The sequence below is a fragment of the Neoarius graeffei genome, chromosome 16 (assembly GCF_027579695.1).
Source record: "Neoarius graeffei isolate fNeoGra1 chromosome 16, fNeoGra1.pri, whole genome shotgun sequence".
Classification (NCBI taxonomy): Eukaryota; Metazoa; Chordata; class Actinopteri; order Siluriformes; family Ariidae; genus Neoarius; species Neoarius graeffei.
This window is the reverse complement of record NC_083584.1, coordinates 44,603,187-44,619,745: the sequence shown is the minus strand read 5'-3', so window position 1 is coordinate 44,619,745 and position 16,559 is coordinate 44,603,187. Positions and strand designations below refer to the sequence as shown.

The 16,559-nt window shown below is 42.2% G+C and overlaps 1 protein-coding gene across 1 annotated transcript in view; it reads left to right on the top strand.

Moving 5' to 3' along the window:
- The window catches only part of rnf216 (ring finger protein 216), a 52,903-nt gene extending 38,307 nt beyond the window's left edge, over positions 1 to 14,596 (top strand). Inside the window, exons 13-16 of the mRNA XM_060943042.1 lie at positions 5,872 to 5,969; positions 6,512 to 6,734; positions 13,792 to 13,867; positions 14,011 to 14,596. Coding sequence (XP_060799025.1) covers positions 5,872 to 5,969; positions 6,512 to 6,734; positions 13,792 to 13,867; positions 14,011 to 14,306 — 693 coding nt within the window. The 3' untranslated portion in view covers positions 14,307 to 14,596. The remainder of the gene's footprint in view (positions 1 to 5,871; positions 5,970 to 6,511; positions 6,735 to 13,791; positions 13,868 to 14,010) is intronic.
- Positions 14,597 to 16,559: the final 1,963 nt, after the last annotated feature.

The window sequence follows — 16,559 nt, the reverse complement described above, 5'->3', positions numbered from 1 at the left end:
ATATTTACAGTCTGTTGGCTAGTGTCTCATCTCATCTCATTATCTCTAGCCGCTTTATCCTGTTCTACAGGGTCGCAGGCGAGCTGGAGCCTATCCCAGCTGACTATGGGCAAAAGGCGGGGTACACCCTGGACAAGTCGACAAGTCATCACAGGGCTGTCACATAGGCTACGTTTACATTAGACCGTATCTGTCTCGTTTTCTTCGCGGATGCACTGTCCGTTTACATTAAACCGCCTGGAAACGCCGGGAAACGGGAATCCGCCAGCGTCCACGTATTCAATCCAGATCGTGTCAGCTCCGGTGCTGTGTAAACATTCAGAATACACGGATACGCTGTGCTGAGCTCTAGCTGGCGTCTCATTGGACAACGTCACTGTGACATCCACCTTCCTGATTCGCTGGCGCTGGTCATGTGATGCGACTGCTGAAAAACGGCGCGGACTTCCGCCTTGTATCACCTTTCATTAGAGTATAAAAGTATGAAAATACTGCAAATACTGATGCAAATACTGCCCATTGTGTAGTTATGATTGTCTTTAGGCTTGCCATCCTTCCACTTGCAAGTGATATGCGCTGGGATCACACACACAGCGGCTCAGTCCCGAATCACAGCTTGTTCACTTCACTCGCGCGCTGTGTGAGCTGCGCAGGGCCGGAGTGCGCACCCTCCAGAGGGCACTCGCTGTTCAGGACGGAGTGATTTGGAGCGCAGGATGCCTGCGGAGTCGAGCGTATCCGTGTATTGGTGTTGCTGTGTGCACGCAAATCGTGTATTGGTGTTGCTGTGTGCACACTAATCGTTTTAAAAACGTTAATCTGATGATCCGCTGATACGGTCTAATGTAAACATGAGAATAGACACAGACAACCATTCACACTCACATTCACACCTACGGTCAATTTAGAGTCACCAGTTAACCTAACCTGCATGTCTTTGGACTGTGGGGGAAACCGGAGCACCCGGAGGAAACCCACGCGGACACAGGGAGAACATGCAAACTCCACACAGAAAGGCCCTCGCCGGCCACGGGGCTCGAACCCGGACCTTCTTGCTGTGAGGCAACAGCGCCAACCACTACACCACTGTGCCGCCCTGGCTAGTGTCTACAGATAAGAAATTGTATGGCCTATTCATTCATTCATTCATTCATTCCTTCCTTTAGCTTCATGAACCACATGATCCAGGGTCTGTGTTGGCTACACTGGGAGGGAAGCAGCAATACACACTGGAAGAAATACCAGTCTGTCACAGGGCATCATGCATACACTCACTCATTCACACCTAAGGGCAGTTTAGCATAGACTGCTGATGTACTGGCTTGTTTTTTTGGAGGTGAGAGGAAACCTGAGAACCCAGAGTTAAGCCATGCAGACATGGGAAGAAGGTGTGAAACACCATTGTTACGGTCTGTTGTTTTTTAAATGGTGATTTAAATAAAATTGAGTGTTTTCTAAGTGTGTGTGTGTGTGTGTGTGTGTGTGTATATACACACACATTATATACATTGCTGAGCGTAAATGAGTACACCCCCTTTGAAAAGTAACATTTTAAACAATATCTCAATGAACACAAACAATTTCCAAAATGTTGACAAGACAAAGTTTAATAGAACATCTGTTTAATTTATAACATGAAAGTAAGGTTAATAATATAACTTAGATTACACCTTTTTCAGTTTTACTCAAATTAGGGTGGTGCAAAAATGAGTACACCCCGCAACAAAAACATCTAGTACTTTGTATGGCCTCCATGATTTTTAATGACAGCACCAAGTCTTCTAGGCATGGAATGAACAAGTTGGCGACATTTTGCAACATCAATCTTTTTCCATTCTTCAACAACGACCTCTTTTAGTGACTGGATGCTGGATGGAGAGCGATGCTCAACTTGTCTCTTCAGAATTCCCCAAAGAAAATAATTTCTTTACACCACAAAGGTGAAGGCTACAAGATCAGCAAAGCTTTACTTATCAGTCAGAATACTGTAGCAAAAGTGGTACAAAAATTTAAGATGGAACTGCAACCATCTCACAGAGACGTCCAGGTCGTCCACGGAAGTTAACACCTCGACAGGAGCGTCTTCTGATGAGAAGGGTTGAAGAAAATCAGCATGCAAGTTCATTGCAGTTATCTAAAGAAGTAGAAAGCCAAACTGCGGTGACTATTTCCCGTGACACAATACGGCGTACACTGCAGAGGAATGGCATGTATGGATGCCGTCCACGAAAGAAGCCTCTCCTAAAGCCCAGGCACAAAAAAGCCCGCCTAGAGTTTGCCAGGGCCCATGCTGACAAAGATGAAGACTACTGGGACTCTATACTCTGGAGTGATGAGACCAAGATAAATGTTTTTGGAACTGATGGCTTCAAAACTGTATGGCGTCGCAAAGGTGAGGAATACAAAGAAAAATGCCTGGTGCCTACAGTGAAACATGGTGGTGGCAGTGTCCTTATGTGGGGCTGCATGAGTGCTGCTGGTGTCGGGGAGCTGCATTTCATTGATGGCATCATGAATTCACAGATGTATTGCTCTATACTGAAAGAGAAGATGCTACCATCACTCCATGCCCTTGGTCGTCGTGCACTTTTCCAACATGACAATGATCCTAAACACACATCTAAGGCCACTGTTGGATTTCTGAAGAAGAACAGGGTGAAAGTGATTCAGTGGCCAAGTATGTCTCCTGATCTGAACCCAATCGAACACCTATGGGGAATTCTGAACAGACCAGTTGAGCATCACTCTCCATCCAGCATCCAGTCACTAAAAGAGGTCATTGTTGAAGAATGGAAAAAGATTGATGTTGCAAAATGTCGCCGACTTGTTCATTCCATGCCTAGAAGACTTGGTGCTGTCATTAAAAATCATGGAGGCCATACAGAGTACTAGATGTAATAGTTTTTGTTGTGGGGTGTACTCATTTTTGCACCACCCTAATTTGAGTAAAACTGAAAAAGGTGTAATCTAAGTTATATTATTAATCTTACTTTCACGTTATAAGTTAAACAGATGTTATATTAAACTTTTGTCTTGTCAACATTTTGGAAATTGTTTGTGTTCATTGAGATATTGTTTAAATGTTACATTTCAAAGGGGGTGTACTCATTTACGCTCAGCACTGTATATACACACACATATACAGGGTTAGTTAAAATTATGTTAACACTAATGGATTATTTTTCTCCTGAATGTGTGGTGCGCTGTGACTGTGAAATGTGTGTCCGGTGCTTTAAATGGTACTGTTGCTTGCTGGTTTGTGTGTGTTGACCGTGATGGCGAACAGGTTGAGACCATCCTGTAAATCATCTTGCACATATAATGTATGTTTTGTGAATAAATTCTTTCTACCATTTAAGTCTTTAACATAATTTTGATTAACCGTATGTGTGTGTGTATATACAACGAAACACTGAGGGCTCAAATCACAGCAGTGTGTGTGTGTGTATATATATATATATATATATATATATATATATATATATATATATATAATATATATTTTACTGTGCACAAAAGTCTTAGGCATGGCTTAAAAAATATGAAATGTTTCAATATTAAAAAAACTATAAACAGCAGTAAGTCATAATAAATGAAACGGTTAATATTTGGTGTGAGACGACCCTTTGCTTTAAAAAAAAAAAAGTCTTGTGTGTGCGTGCACGCGTTCACTGCTTCAGATAGGTTAAATGCAGAGGAGGCATTTCACTGTGATTATACACACGCATGCGCACGCACACTCATCTCATGATCTCTAGCCGCTTTATCCTGTTCTACAGGGTCGCAGGCAAGCTGGAGCCTATCCCAGCTGACTATGGGCAAAAGGCGGGGTACACCCTGGACAAGTCGCCAGGTCATCACAGGGCCGACACATAGACACAGACAACCATTCACACTCACATTCACACCTACGGTCAATTTAGAGCCACCAGTTAACCTAACCTGCATGTCTTTGGACTGTGGGGGAAACCGGAGCACCCGGAGGAAACCCACGCGGACACGGGGAGAACATGCAAACTCCGCACAGAAAGGCCCTCGCCGGCCACGGGGCTCGAACCCGGACCTTCTTGCTGTGAGGCGACAGCGCTAACCACTACACCACCGTGCCGCCCCACATGCACACTTTTTTTTTTTTTTTTTTTTTTTACTATGATCTACTAAACCTTTCGATCTGTGACTTGTGTATCTTGCTAGTGTCATCAGAAGCCATGAAAGTGCTTCTTGCTTCAGGAATATCATGACAACTACTATCCAGTCTGTTTTTGCTTTGTTTTGTAACTTTAGGAAGTACACAAAGTACCAAAATCTTTTGTACATATGAAAAGGAAATGACAACAAGAAAGCAAGCCTGAGTTTGTTGCATGAACTAAAGTAATAATTGAAACGTACGTCCAGATGACTGTTAGTCCTGACAGGCAGTGTCCGTGAGGCAGTCACCAGCCGTTATTTGTCCCTGTGTCCCTTTCAGTTGTCCCTCCCTTGCTGTATTGTTAATCTCCAGCAGGGGGCGAGCCATCATCGGTTTCCTGCTCAACTGCAAACCACCCCGCCCATCTCTTCCTCTGTCTGCCTGGCCATTGTCCCAGTTATAGAGAAAAGACAGATGCTCAGTAATGTAACTGCTTAACATTATTCAATTGTTCAGTCAGTTTTTTTTTCCTAAAGCCTAGTTACACCACATTACATCTGTGAATAATGTCTCTGTGTGTATAAACATGGAGAATTGACTAATCCATTGTCCTGTCTTTCCATTGTAACCATGTGTGTGTGTGCGCGTGCTTAAAGTCCGTTTTCCTTTGCTGGTATTCACCTGAGGCTCTTTACATAGGTACAGAGGGATGTCGAGTACTTCCAGTGACTCCCAAGCTGTCACATGTCATGGGGTTAGACTTCACTTCACCACAGTCTTTTTAAATATTGATACCTACCAGCATTTAGTTAAGGGTAGCAGTTACCAGGCAACTCGGCACAGGGACTGAAGGGCCCTCATTGGGCAGTGTGTGTTTAAGAGAAAAGAGCTGGTGCTACTTAGCTATGAGATACGGTGCCTGCTCCTATAGTGTGTGCGCTTGCTCAGGTAAATGTTCAGTTGAGAATATGTGGAAGTGGGTCTGAGGTGAACAGATATAGTAGCGGTCGGCTGAAATGTAGCGAAAGCTGTGGCTCTGAACATCATCTTCACACGAATCTTCTGCATTAAAATGGCATGTGTGAAGTGCGTGGGTGTCTTTGCGGTATTTTATCAGTGTCCTGCTTCACACGTGTGTGTATGTGTGTGGGGGGCCTCATTGAGAGGCAGGGACAGATGTCCTTTGCAGTCAGCTGAAAGGCAAAGCTTTGTGGGCAAGCATGACTAAATTGGAACAGATGAAAACGCTGTCTCTAGGCAACTCGAGGACGAGTGCAGTCAGACCGCTGCTTCTCTTGTCGCACAACTGAACTCGGGGCTTTGAGCTTTGTTTAGGCATCTACTGTCCTCTAATTCTCATAATGCTTACACGCAAACCAACACCAGTCCTCTGGCATTGTTCTTTTGTCTGAACATGTCAAGCTGATGCCTGGCTGCCTCATTACTGAATTCCGTTCTTATGGACACTAGATCTGTTTGTTTACTCGTGCTAATGCGTTTCTGTGCTTTTTATCCTGTGGGGTTCTCCTCTTAATGGGCTTCCTTTTAATATCCGAGGACTCCTAGGATATAAAGTACAAAAGACACAATGCTGGGAACCTGAATCGCTTCCTCATGCACAAACAAGACTGCACTGTTCATCCGAATGAGTGGTAACACAGCTGGCCAGCTTGCCTTTATATTACATATATATTTAGCTGATGACTTTAACGCAGAGGTTTGTTTGTGTCTCGCTTCCTCAGGAGAGCTGCCGGAAGTGCCACGTGCTGTGGAAGGAGCATGCAGGAAAGACATGCGAGCAGGTGCTGGAGAGGGATGAGATCCGGCTCCGGGTGGCTTTGTAAGTGCCTGTCTGTAATAAAAAATTTTTTTTTAAAAACTCAGGCGGTGTATTTAATAATTCAGCATGGAGTACTGCAGGGCTCACGGTGATGTAATGCACTGCTGAGAAGATCCTCATCATCATCATCATTATTAGAAGTGACATTTTACCTTCCTACAGCTCCCTGTTAAGGCCCCTTCAAACATGACAGCAATACCCATGCTGCCTTTTGGTAAAGGATAACGCAGGCCTGAATAAATATGTTCAGTAGAGCAGCAACTTAAAATGGCCGGTCACTTCCTGGTCTGGTCAGGATGTGTAAAAACATGGCTTCCTTCATGCATCTGGTTAGAGGAAACAGCAGGTCCAGAAACAGTGTATCCTGTTTACCTTGCACCCTTGACACTTCTCCCCCCCGTTACAGGAAATACACCCACAGGATGACTAAATTGAACATTCTTTTCTTAGCAGTCTGTTAAAACACTGATCAGATATCATTTGTATGATAGCCGGTGTTGGATAAACTCATTTGTGCTTGTGTTTATATCCTGTTGCTGCAGTGAGGAGAGGATGACGGCGGCCCGCGTCCGGAAGTGCCATAAGTGTTCAACGGGTCTCGTTAAGTCGGAGGGCTGCAACCGAATGTCGTGTCGCTGCGGCGCCTTCATGTGCTACCTCTGCCGCGAGCCCATCAACGGCTACAACCACTTCTGCCAGCACGCCCGCTCACCTGGCGCCCCCTGCCGCCAGTGCAAGAAGTGCTCGCTGTGGACAGACCCCACGGTAAAGACACATGTCCCCTTTTCCTAATGTGGGGAGCGCATTAAAGGCATTCAAAAGACAGCAGGTCCAACTCTCTCTCTCTCTTTCTCTCTCATATGACCGTACCATGTATTTCCCCATTCCTGCTGGTTTACAACCAAGGATGAGTGACATGAGGACATTAAGGTCATTTTGTCACCATGACAACTCAAGCAGCTCAATTTATTTTCATGAATAAATAATTAACATTGTCAAACTCTTTTTAAAAAATTACTGTTGAAGTGGCCCAAGGAAGAAATAAGCGTTTTTTTTTTTAACTGGTAACTGAAATGAGTGTAAACAGGAGTTGCATTGCTAATGCGAAGAAAACTTGCTTTGAGCAGTATAAGCATTGTTTAAGATGTCTTCATCTCATCTCATTATCTGTAGCCGCTTTATCCTGTTCTACAGGGTCGCAGGCAAGCTGGAGCCTATCCCAGCTGACTACGGGCGAAAGGCGGGGTACACCCTGGACAAGTCGCCAGGTCATCACAGGGCCGACACATAGACACAGACAACCATTCACACTCACATTCACACCTACGCTCAATTTAGAGTCACCAGTTAACCTAACCTGCATGTCTTTGGACTGTGGGGGAAACCGGAGCACCCAGAGGAAACCCACGCGGACACGGGGAGAACATGCAAACTCCACACGGAAAGGCTCTCGCCGGCTGCTGGGCTCGAACCCGGACCTTCTTGCTGTGAGGCGACAGCGCTAACCACTACGCCACCATGCCGCCTTTAAGATGTCTTTCTGTATTTAATTTTGGATGGTAAAACGGGGGGGGGACGAGACAATTCCTGGCTGATATTTTAATGTCCTGCTTCATCAAACTCCGTAAGATGTAATGTACCTCATTTGTCAAGCTCAACTTGAACAAATCTGTGTGTAAATCGTTCGCAGGAGCATTTAGACAAGAAGTGTTTTATTCAAAATATTTGTATCCTACCCAAGCTCCTGGATTTGTCCATTTTTATATCAGACTTGCTACTGATTATGTTCCAGATTACACTGTTAAAGTGTAAATAGTTCACTTCAATTACATACATGTATTTATATTTAATGAAAAATTTTGTGAAACTCAGTTTCATATTAATGACTATCCATAAGAAAGCAATTCAGAATAAATCCATTAATGAAGAAAGATAAGACGAGATTCAAATGAGATTTAAAAAAAAAATTGGATAAGCTGGCGTCACTGGAAGGGGCGCACTCAGGCATCTTTGCTGTTTAGTTGTTACTCGGAAAGTGTTGACGGACATAATATAGAGATACAGTGAAGATAAATATTAAGTGCACAGTAAGGGCCCCGGTCCCACAACACTGATAACTACAACTATGACTGTACCTGTGTCTGAATTTAGTTCCAGTCTGGAGCAGAAACATGACAACTATAATCCCGACTATAATATCGGTTGGTTCTACCACTCTGGTAAATAAATGCATGCAACTTAGGAATCGTCATGGAAGTTTTTTCCAAGTAGTAGCACATTATTCCGGGTCAGACTGTACTCCAGCCAACCCACGCACATACTCCAGTGGTTGATAAAATACGGATAGGTCGCAGATTACAGATTACGGAAAGATAATAAAAAAGGATACAAAATACAGAGTGGTTACGGATTTTAATACAGCTGCATCGCGGATGCTAATAATTTACGGATTGGTCACAGACGTTTCAGTATATTACAGATTGGTTACGGATTTCATACAGATGATGCATCACGGATAAAAAAAATTAAGAATTAAATGTTTGGACTGCCGAAGTTCATAATTAAAATATCGTATATGCATTTATGTTTATTAATTTACTATTGAGATTTCACGAAAAATATCACATACCTGTGAATAAAAGATCCGTGCTGAGTATTTATTTATATATAATATATTAGGGTGCGTCAGTTGCCCCCTAAAAATGAAAAGTTCCTCCGATCATGATGCATTTATGTTTTTATGTTCCTTTTAGTAAGAAAACACACTGGGTGAAATATTTTGACAAAATTCAAAAGTTTAATGGTGGCACCAGGAGCTCAAAGTTATGAAAAAAGCTGCTATTTTATGACTTTTATGACAAAATTTCGATCACTTTTCATGAAACATTATGGCACCTTATAGAGTATAGCAAATATCTTAGATACACATTTTTAGCACATATTCTAAATATATTCTCAAGCACAGTTTGAGTTTTAGCTGTTCATTGAATCATTGTTCAACTACTTTTAAACAATACAAATGTATTATGAATCACATTAATGCTTCTCAATCCCTTGCAAAGGTTCTTAACATGATCTCTGGCTCACAAGAAATCAATAAATGGAGTCCAACATCGTGATTCAAACCTTACGCGAAAACATAAAATAAGCGTTTTTTTGGCAAAAAATGAACCTCATGGTGCCACCGTTAGACTTTTGAATATGGTCAAAAAATTTTTACAGGATGTCTTTATTGGTGAAAAGGAACACCCAAACAAAAATGCATCAGATTTTATGAAAGTGAGGGCAACTGATGCACCCTAATATATAATTTTTTTTTTCCGTGAATCCGTGATTTCATGATGCAACAAGGATGTACAAAGATGCCTGGGGAAAATAGCACGTGCTCAGACAATGTCACATGTAAACAACTACCTGATTGGTCAGATGTTTTATCAGGTCCAGGATCAGGTCCAGGCCTGAAAAAATCGGTTCAGAAGCAATCTCACCAGTACCGATAAACCCAGGTCTGAGCTATAGGTATCGTTATCGGTCTGGTGTGACCACCAACCACAAACTGCAGGGGACCGATTTATTTATAGTTATTGGTATTGTTGGACCAGACCTTAAGAGCTTCACTGAATATCCACTCGATATTTAATCCTGTAGCAATACGTGAGATCCTGTAATATAATATATACCTGAATAGTGATTTCAGTTTTCGATTTCCTATACACACGCGTAATTCCCACATCTGATCATGTTCAGCTGTCAAACCAGCAGAGACGTTTTCTGCTTTGTTCTCTGAATCAGCACCAGGACCGGTGCCTTGTCAGTGGAAAAGGGTCAACAGAGCCACCTACAGCAGATCTTCGTGTTTCCCGAAGCTCATTGTACCAAGTAGTTAAACTTTTTGGATAAGCATTTCTGAATAAAGGTGCAGCTTGCACTGGTTACATACAGTATAATGCTCATATGACAGCACTGTATATACATTAGAGCTCATTTAACTCCTGAGTAGTGGCTCTTCTAGGAAGAAAGCAAACACTCTATGTAATTTATGCTCACAGAGATTCGTGTACATTTAACACTGTAACTACACCGAACAACCATCGTATTAAAACCACTGACAGTTGATTATCTCATTATACTGGCACCTGTCATACCCCTTTTCCACCAGATCAGTTCCAGGGCTGGTTCGGGGCCAGTGCTGGTGCTGGTTCACAACTCGTTCAACTTGCGAGCCAGCTGAGAACCAGTTTGCTTTTCCATAGCTCGGGGTGCTAAGGGAAGCCACGTCATTACGTCATTGTATACGTCAGTTATGTCGCTGTATATGTCAGTTACGTCGCTACGTTTGCATAAACCTTGGCGCGAATATCGAAGCAAAAACAACACGGAAGAAGCAGCAGCAGCAACAACAACAACAATAATAATGGATGACTTTGCGTTTGTACAGCTGCTGCTTCTCGTCGCTTAAAAATGGCGATCTTTCGCGGTCTTGTTATTGTTGTTGGTCTTAACAACTCCACCCCCCCCCGCTGACGTAAGCGGTTCTTTCCTCTGGCCCAGCAGAGAGTTGGTGCTATCCTGGAACCGGTTTTTCTGGCCCCAGAGCCAGTTCTTTGTCAGTGGAAACAGAAAACCCAGTTCCAAACTAAGCACTGGCCCCGAACCAGCCCTGGAACTGCTTTGGTGGAAAAGGGGCATCAGAGGGTCAGATATGTTAGTATTAGGTAGCAAGTGAACAGTCCTTTCTCAAAGTTGATGCGTTGGAAGCAGGAAAAATGGCCTAGTGTAAGGATCTGAGTGACTTTGACAAGGGCCAAATTGTGATGCCTAGACGACTCAGTTAGAGCACATCTTGTAGGGTGTTCCTGGTATACAGTGTTTAGTGCTGACCAAAAGTGGTCCAAGGAAGGACAACCAGTGAACCGGCGACAGCGTCATGGGTGTCGAAGACTCATTGATTCGCATGGAGCACGAAGGCTCACCCATATGGTCCAGTCCAACAGAAGAGCTACTGTAGCACAAACTGCTGAAAAAGTTAATGCTGGTTATAACAGACCAGTCAGAGTGTCCATTCTGGCCTCTGTCCCCCACTGGAAACACCTACAGTGGGCATATAAGCATCAGAAATGAACCATGGAAGAAAGTGTCCTGGTTTGATGAATCGCATTTTCTTTTGTATCATGTGGACGGCTGGGTGCATGCGGAAGAGATGGCACCAGGATGCACTGTGGGAAGAAGGCAGCTGGCAGAGGCAGCGTCATGCTCTGGGTAATGTTTCGCTGAGAAACCTTGGGTCCTGGCTTTCATTTGAATGTTACTTTGACACGTACCGCAGACCAAGTACACCTCTTCATGACAACGGTGTTCCCTGATGGTCGTGGCCTCCTTCAGCAGGATAACACACCCTGCAGAACACTGCAACAAGTGTTCAGGAACGGTTTGAGCCTTCTAAGAACTGCTGCTGTAAACATAAAGACAGGACCCTTATTCACAATGCGCTTATATTAAACATCCTGTAAACACACTTAATACTGTTTGTCTTTACTCTTACAATAAAAACGTGTATGTTGTAGTGGATTTATAACCCAACTGTCCAGTGTCAGGCACAAGAGGTTCTCTTTTTTGAGTCTGGTTCCTCTCAAGGTTGCTTCCTCATGTTTTTGAAGTGTTCGAGACAAAACCTTCGAATAACTTTGGATGTTCTATGTTGATCCTGTAAGGTCAATATCGCAGACTTGAAACATTTTATCTGAAATCGGCGTACAGGATTGTTCGTACACAGACATGCAGCTAGCCAATCAGATTGCAGTGTTCAAGATTCTGAAGCCTGAGGAGGAAATAAGGGCGGAGCTGAAGCTGAGATTGGGTCTGGTGCTTTCTCTGATATAAAAGCAGCAGCATGTTGACCCTTTCTGGTTGTGACTGCGCTGATTTATCTGATTCCTGTCTACAACCCCAATTCCAAAAAAGTTGGGACAAAGTACAAATTGTAAATAAAAACGGAATGCAATGATGTGGAAGTTTCAAAATTCCATATTTTATTCAGAATAGAACATAGATGACATATCAAATGTTTAAACTGAGAAAATGTATCATTTAAAGAGAAAAATTAGGTGATTTTAAATTTCATGACAACAACACATCTCAAAAAAGTTGGGACAAGGCCATGTTTACCACTGTGAGACATCCCCTTTTCTCTTTACAACAGTCTGTAAACGTCTGGGGACTGAGGAGACAAGTTGCTCAAGTTTAGGGATAGGAATGTTAACCCATTCTTGTCTAATGTAGGATTCTAGTTGCTCAACTGTCTTAGGTCTTTTTTGTCATATCTTCTGTTTTATGATGTGCCAAACGTTTTCTATGGGTGAAAGATCTGGACTGCAGGCTGGCTAGTTCAGTACCCGGACCCTTCTTCTACACAGCCATGATGCTGTAGTTGATGCAGTATGTGGTTTGGCATTGTCATGTTGGAAAATGCAAGGTCTTCCCTGAAAGAGACGTCGTCTGGATAGGAGCATATGTTGCTCTAGAACCTGGATATACCTTTCAGCATTGATGGTGTCTTTCCAGATGTGTAAGCTGTCCATGCCACACGCACTAATGCAACCCCGTACCATCAGAGATTCAGGCTTCTGAACTGAGCGCTGATAACAACTTGGGTTGTCCTTCTCCTCTTTAGTCCGAATGACACGGCGTCCCTGATTTCCATAAAGAACTTCAAATTTTGATTCGTCTGACCACAGAACAGTTTTCCACTTTGCCACAGTCCATTTTAAATGAGCCTTGGCCCAGAGAAGACGTCTGCGCTTCTGGATCATGTTTAGATACGGCTTCTTCTTTGAACTATAGAGGTTTAGCTGGCAACGGCGGATGGCACGGTGAATTGTGTTCACAGATAATGTTCTCTGGAAATATTCCTGAGCCCATTTTGTGATTTCCAATACAGAAGCATGCCTGTATGTGATGCAGTGCCGTCTAAGGGCCCAAAGATCACGGGCACCTAGTATGGTTTTCCAGCCTTGACCCTTACGCACAGAGATTCTTCCAGATTCTCTGAATCTTTTGATGATATTATGCACTGTAGATGATGATATGTTCAAACTCTTTGCAATTTTACACTGTCGAACTCCTTTCTGATATTGCTCCACTATTTGTCGGCGCAGAATTAGGGGGATTGGTGATCCTCTTCCCATCTTTACTTCTGAGAGCCGCTGCCACTCCAAGATGCTCTTTTTATACCCAGTCACGTTAATGACCTATTGCCAATTGACCTAATGAGTTGCAATTTGGTCCTCCAGCTGTTCCTTTTTTTTTTTTTTTGTACCTTTAACTTTTCCAGCCTCTTATTGCCCCTGTCCCAACTTTTTTGAGATGTGTTGCTGTCATGAAATTTCAAATGAGCCAATATTTGGCATGAAATTTCAAAATGTCTCACTTTCGACATTTGATATGTTGTCTATGTTCTATTGTGAATACAATATCAGTTTTTGAGATTTGTAAATTATTGCATTCCGTTTTTATTTACAATTTGTACTTTGTCCCAACTTTTTTGGAATCGGGGTTGTAAAATCTTGTTTATTTTTGTCGTGTGCTTGTCCCACACAGACTCCGTTTAATATGTCGCAGCTCGTATTGAGTTATGCTGTTAGTCACATGGTTGAAAATGAAGCACCCCGGGTTTATCAGTTGTGTTCCTGTTTGTGTTTACCAAACCCTGAGACTTGTTCTGTTCTTTAATCTTCAGTGCTGCGAGTGTTCCTGTTCTATAAGGCACTGCTGTTTGTGTCTAACTTTCTCTGACTGTATCGTCCTTATCTTCGTCTCTGTTTAGCAAGACGATGAGCGAGTCATCCAGGAGATCCAGAAGGAAGGTGAAGCCGAACTGAATAAGAAGAACAGTCAGTCAGGTGAGAGCTTATTCACACACAGCCACGCCCTCCTCCTTTCAGTCTTCAGTTATACCTTTCACATTATGTGTTGCGTTTTTTTTTTTTTTTAAACAGCAGAGCCTGAATAACTAGGAGTTATTTAATATGTTGCTTTCCTTCAGACTCTGCTGGTAAAAGAGTGGGTCCTCCTCCTGAACCCACCCCTCCGAAGAGGCCACGGGTAGAACAGCAGGTTCCAGCCCCCAACGCTGCCCCACAGGCCGTCCGCCCCCCTCTCTTCCTCCCTCAGGTTCTACTACCTGGCCCCCAGCGGCTCTTCCTGCAGCCTGTCGCTGCTCCTTACGTACCCCAGCTGCCCAACATGCCTCCCCTCAACTATAACGTTCCCAACGCCAACTTTGATTTCAACCTGCCTATGCACTACGGCCCGCCACATCGCTTCTTTAGGCCTCTCTGAACAGCCTGTGATACTGAGAACTACACCTGGACTAAAACATGGGTTGCCCAGACTCAAGTATCTTATAACCTCAGCCCCTTACTCTTTTCACACTGTTTTTTTTTTTTTTTTAATTAAGTTGTTTTCAGACAGCTCTTTTGTTTCTAGATTTTTGAAAAACTGCAGGGGGAAACCTACTCAGCTTGCTTCTTTCTGTTTTCCTTTCTTGGTTTTTTTTTGGATATCATGGAATGCTCATGCACACAAAATATGTCCAGCAGTTTTCAGTTTAATAAAATGTAATGGGTGGACTTTTTCTTTGTAGCTTTGTTTTTGTTGTTATGAGACTCTGTTGAAGCCGGTTCTGAAAATGAGGCTTTGAACGTAACCAGAAATAAAGATACAGCCACTAGATATTTCTTAATGATTGGTTTTTAGAGCTCATCATCTATGATTATCCACGTTGTGACGTTTAGAGCTTTTTTTGTTGTTTTTTGTTTTAAATCCCTGATTTGGTGGTTTGTTGGACTTTGGCCTGTGCATCTGTTTATGAATCTACAGTCCTGTGCAAAACTCTTAGGCACCCTTTTTTTTTTTTCTTCATACAAACTGTTATAGAGTTCTATTTTATGACTTCTACATTATCGAGTCGATACAAAAACATTTTAGAGTCCAAACGTTTGTTTTCCAGCACAAAATTAAATGTTGCAGGAAAAAAAATTTTGTATCTGAGCAGCATATTCCATAAGAGAGCACTTTTCAGATTTAAAAAAAGAAAACATAATGAAGGCTGCTGGGTTTTGGTGCAAAATGAAGAAGCGAGTGTGACAGTCAAAGTGTCCAGAAGAACTGTGGCTGGTTCTGTAAGACGCTCAGTAAAACCTACAGCTCATTTCCTTATCAAACTGCACTCATTGGACCTGAGACTACGGGTTTTTTTTTAAGCAAAGGGTCGTCTCAGATCAAATATTGACTGTTTCATTTATTATGGCTTACTACTGCTTATAGTATTTTTTTAATGTTGAAACATCTCATTTCATTATTTTTAGAGCCATTTTTGGTCTCCAGCATTTATTTACGTGTGCATAAGACTTTTTTTTTTTTTTTACAGTACTGTATATTCAGGCAAAATTGGTAACATGGTAATGGCCACTTTGACTGCTGCAGCTCTCTTCCTTGGTATATTGATCATTTTTCAGAGCTCTCTTTGTGCGAAACCTCATTTGAATCATTTGATATGAATCCAGTCCTACACTGTTCCTCTTTTTAGTTTTTGTGAAATATTATTTGCATATTGGTCTGAACTTCCTTGAGTGCTGTATTTCATTGGAAGAAATGGCTCATCTGATATTGCCTGTTTCCTGTCTAAGGAATGAAACATGATGGGGCGTGCTGTAGGAAAATGATCAGCGCCGTGGTGGTGTGATGAAGCTCAATACAAAATCCATCCTAAAGATTAATACTTTCCAATAACTGCACATCCCAATGTGTTTTTATTCTTCTTTTACCACAGCAATTTAACAATTACATTTTTTTTATTTGTTAATAAATGACAAGTCATGCCTTTCAGCCAGTTATACTGTAGCTACATTTAATGTTATGGAGCATCTCCAAAACAGCTTAGTTCCTGTTAACACTTATAATTCAACAGCTATAAACAGTTATTCCACGAAATCGAGTCGTACATGAGCTGATAGCCGACGAGGCGCGTAGCACCAAGTTGGCTATAAGCCATGTACAATGAGATTGAGTGGAATAACTGTTTTATTCTATCCACATTCACTGGATTTTGAGGAATAGAGCATTTTTATTTTTGCAAATTCAATAAATAAAAACTTTTATACAAAATGTCTGACAAAATCATTTCCGCTTAGAATGTAAACAAACCAGTGAAATGACAGTAGCAATTTGTGAAAAATGCAATGATGATGATGATGATGATGATGATTCTTGAAAAATAAATACACGTTCTTACCATCAAATACTTTTATTCCATATTTTGTTGCTTTTTGTTTTGTTTTTAAGTAGTTTTTATGTCGTCCTCGGTTGGTTCAGCAACACGCTCCATCATTTTGTTTTACTCTACTCACGGTATATGAGCTGATAGCCTAGTAGTAAAGTAGCCAATCAAAGCACGCAATTGCTCATATCCAGTGAATGTGGATAGAATAAAAACAATTATTACCTTTTTTTCTTTTTTTAAGTTAATGAGACCTAAAACCACAGCTTGTCATATTACCAAGACCCCATGACGTTCTCTGTCCTGAAAACTCA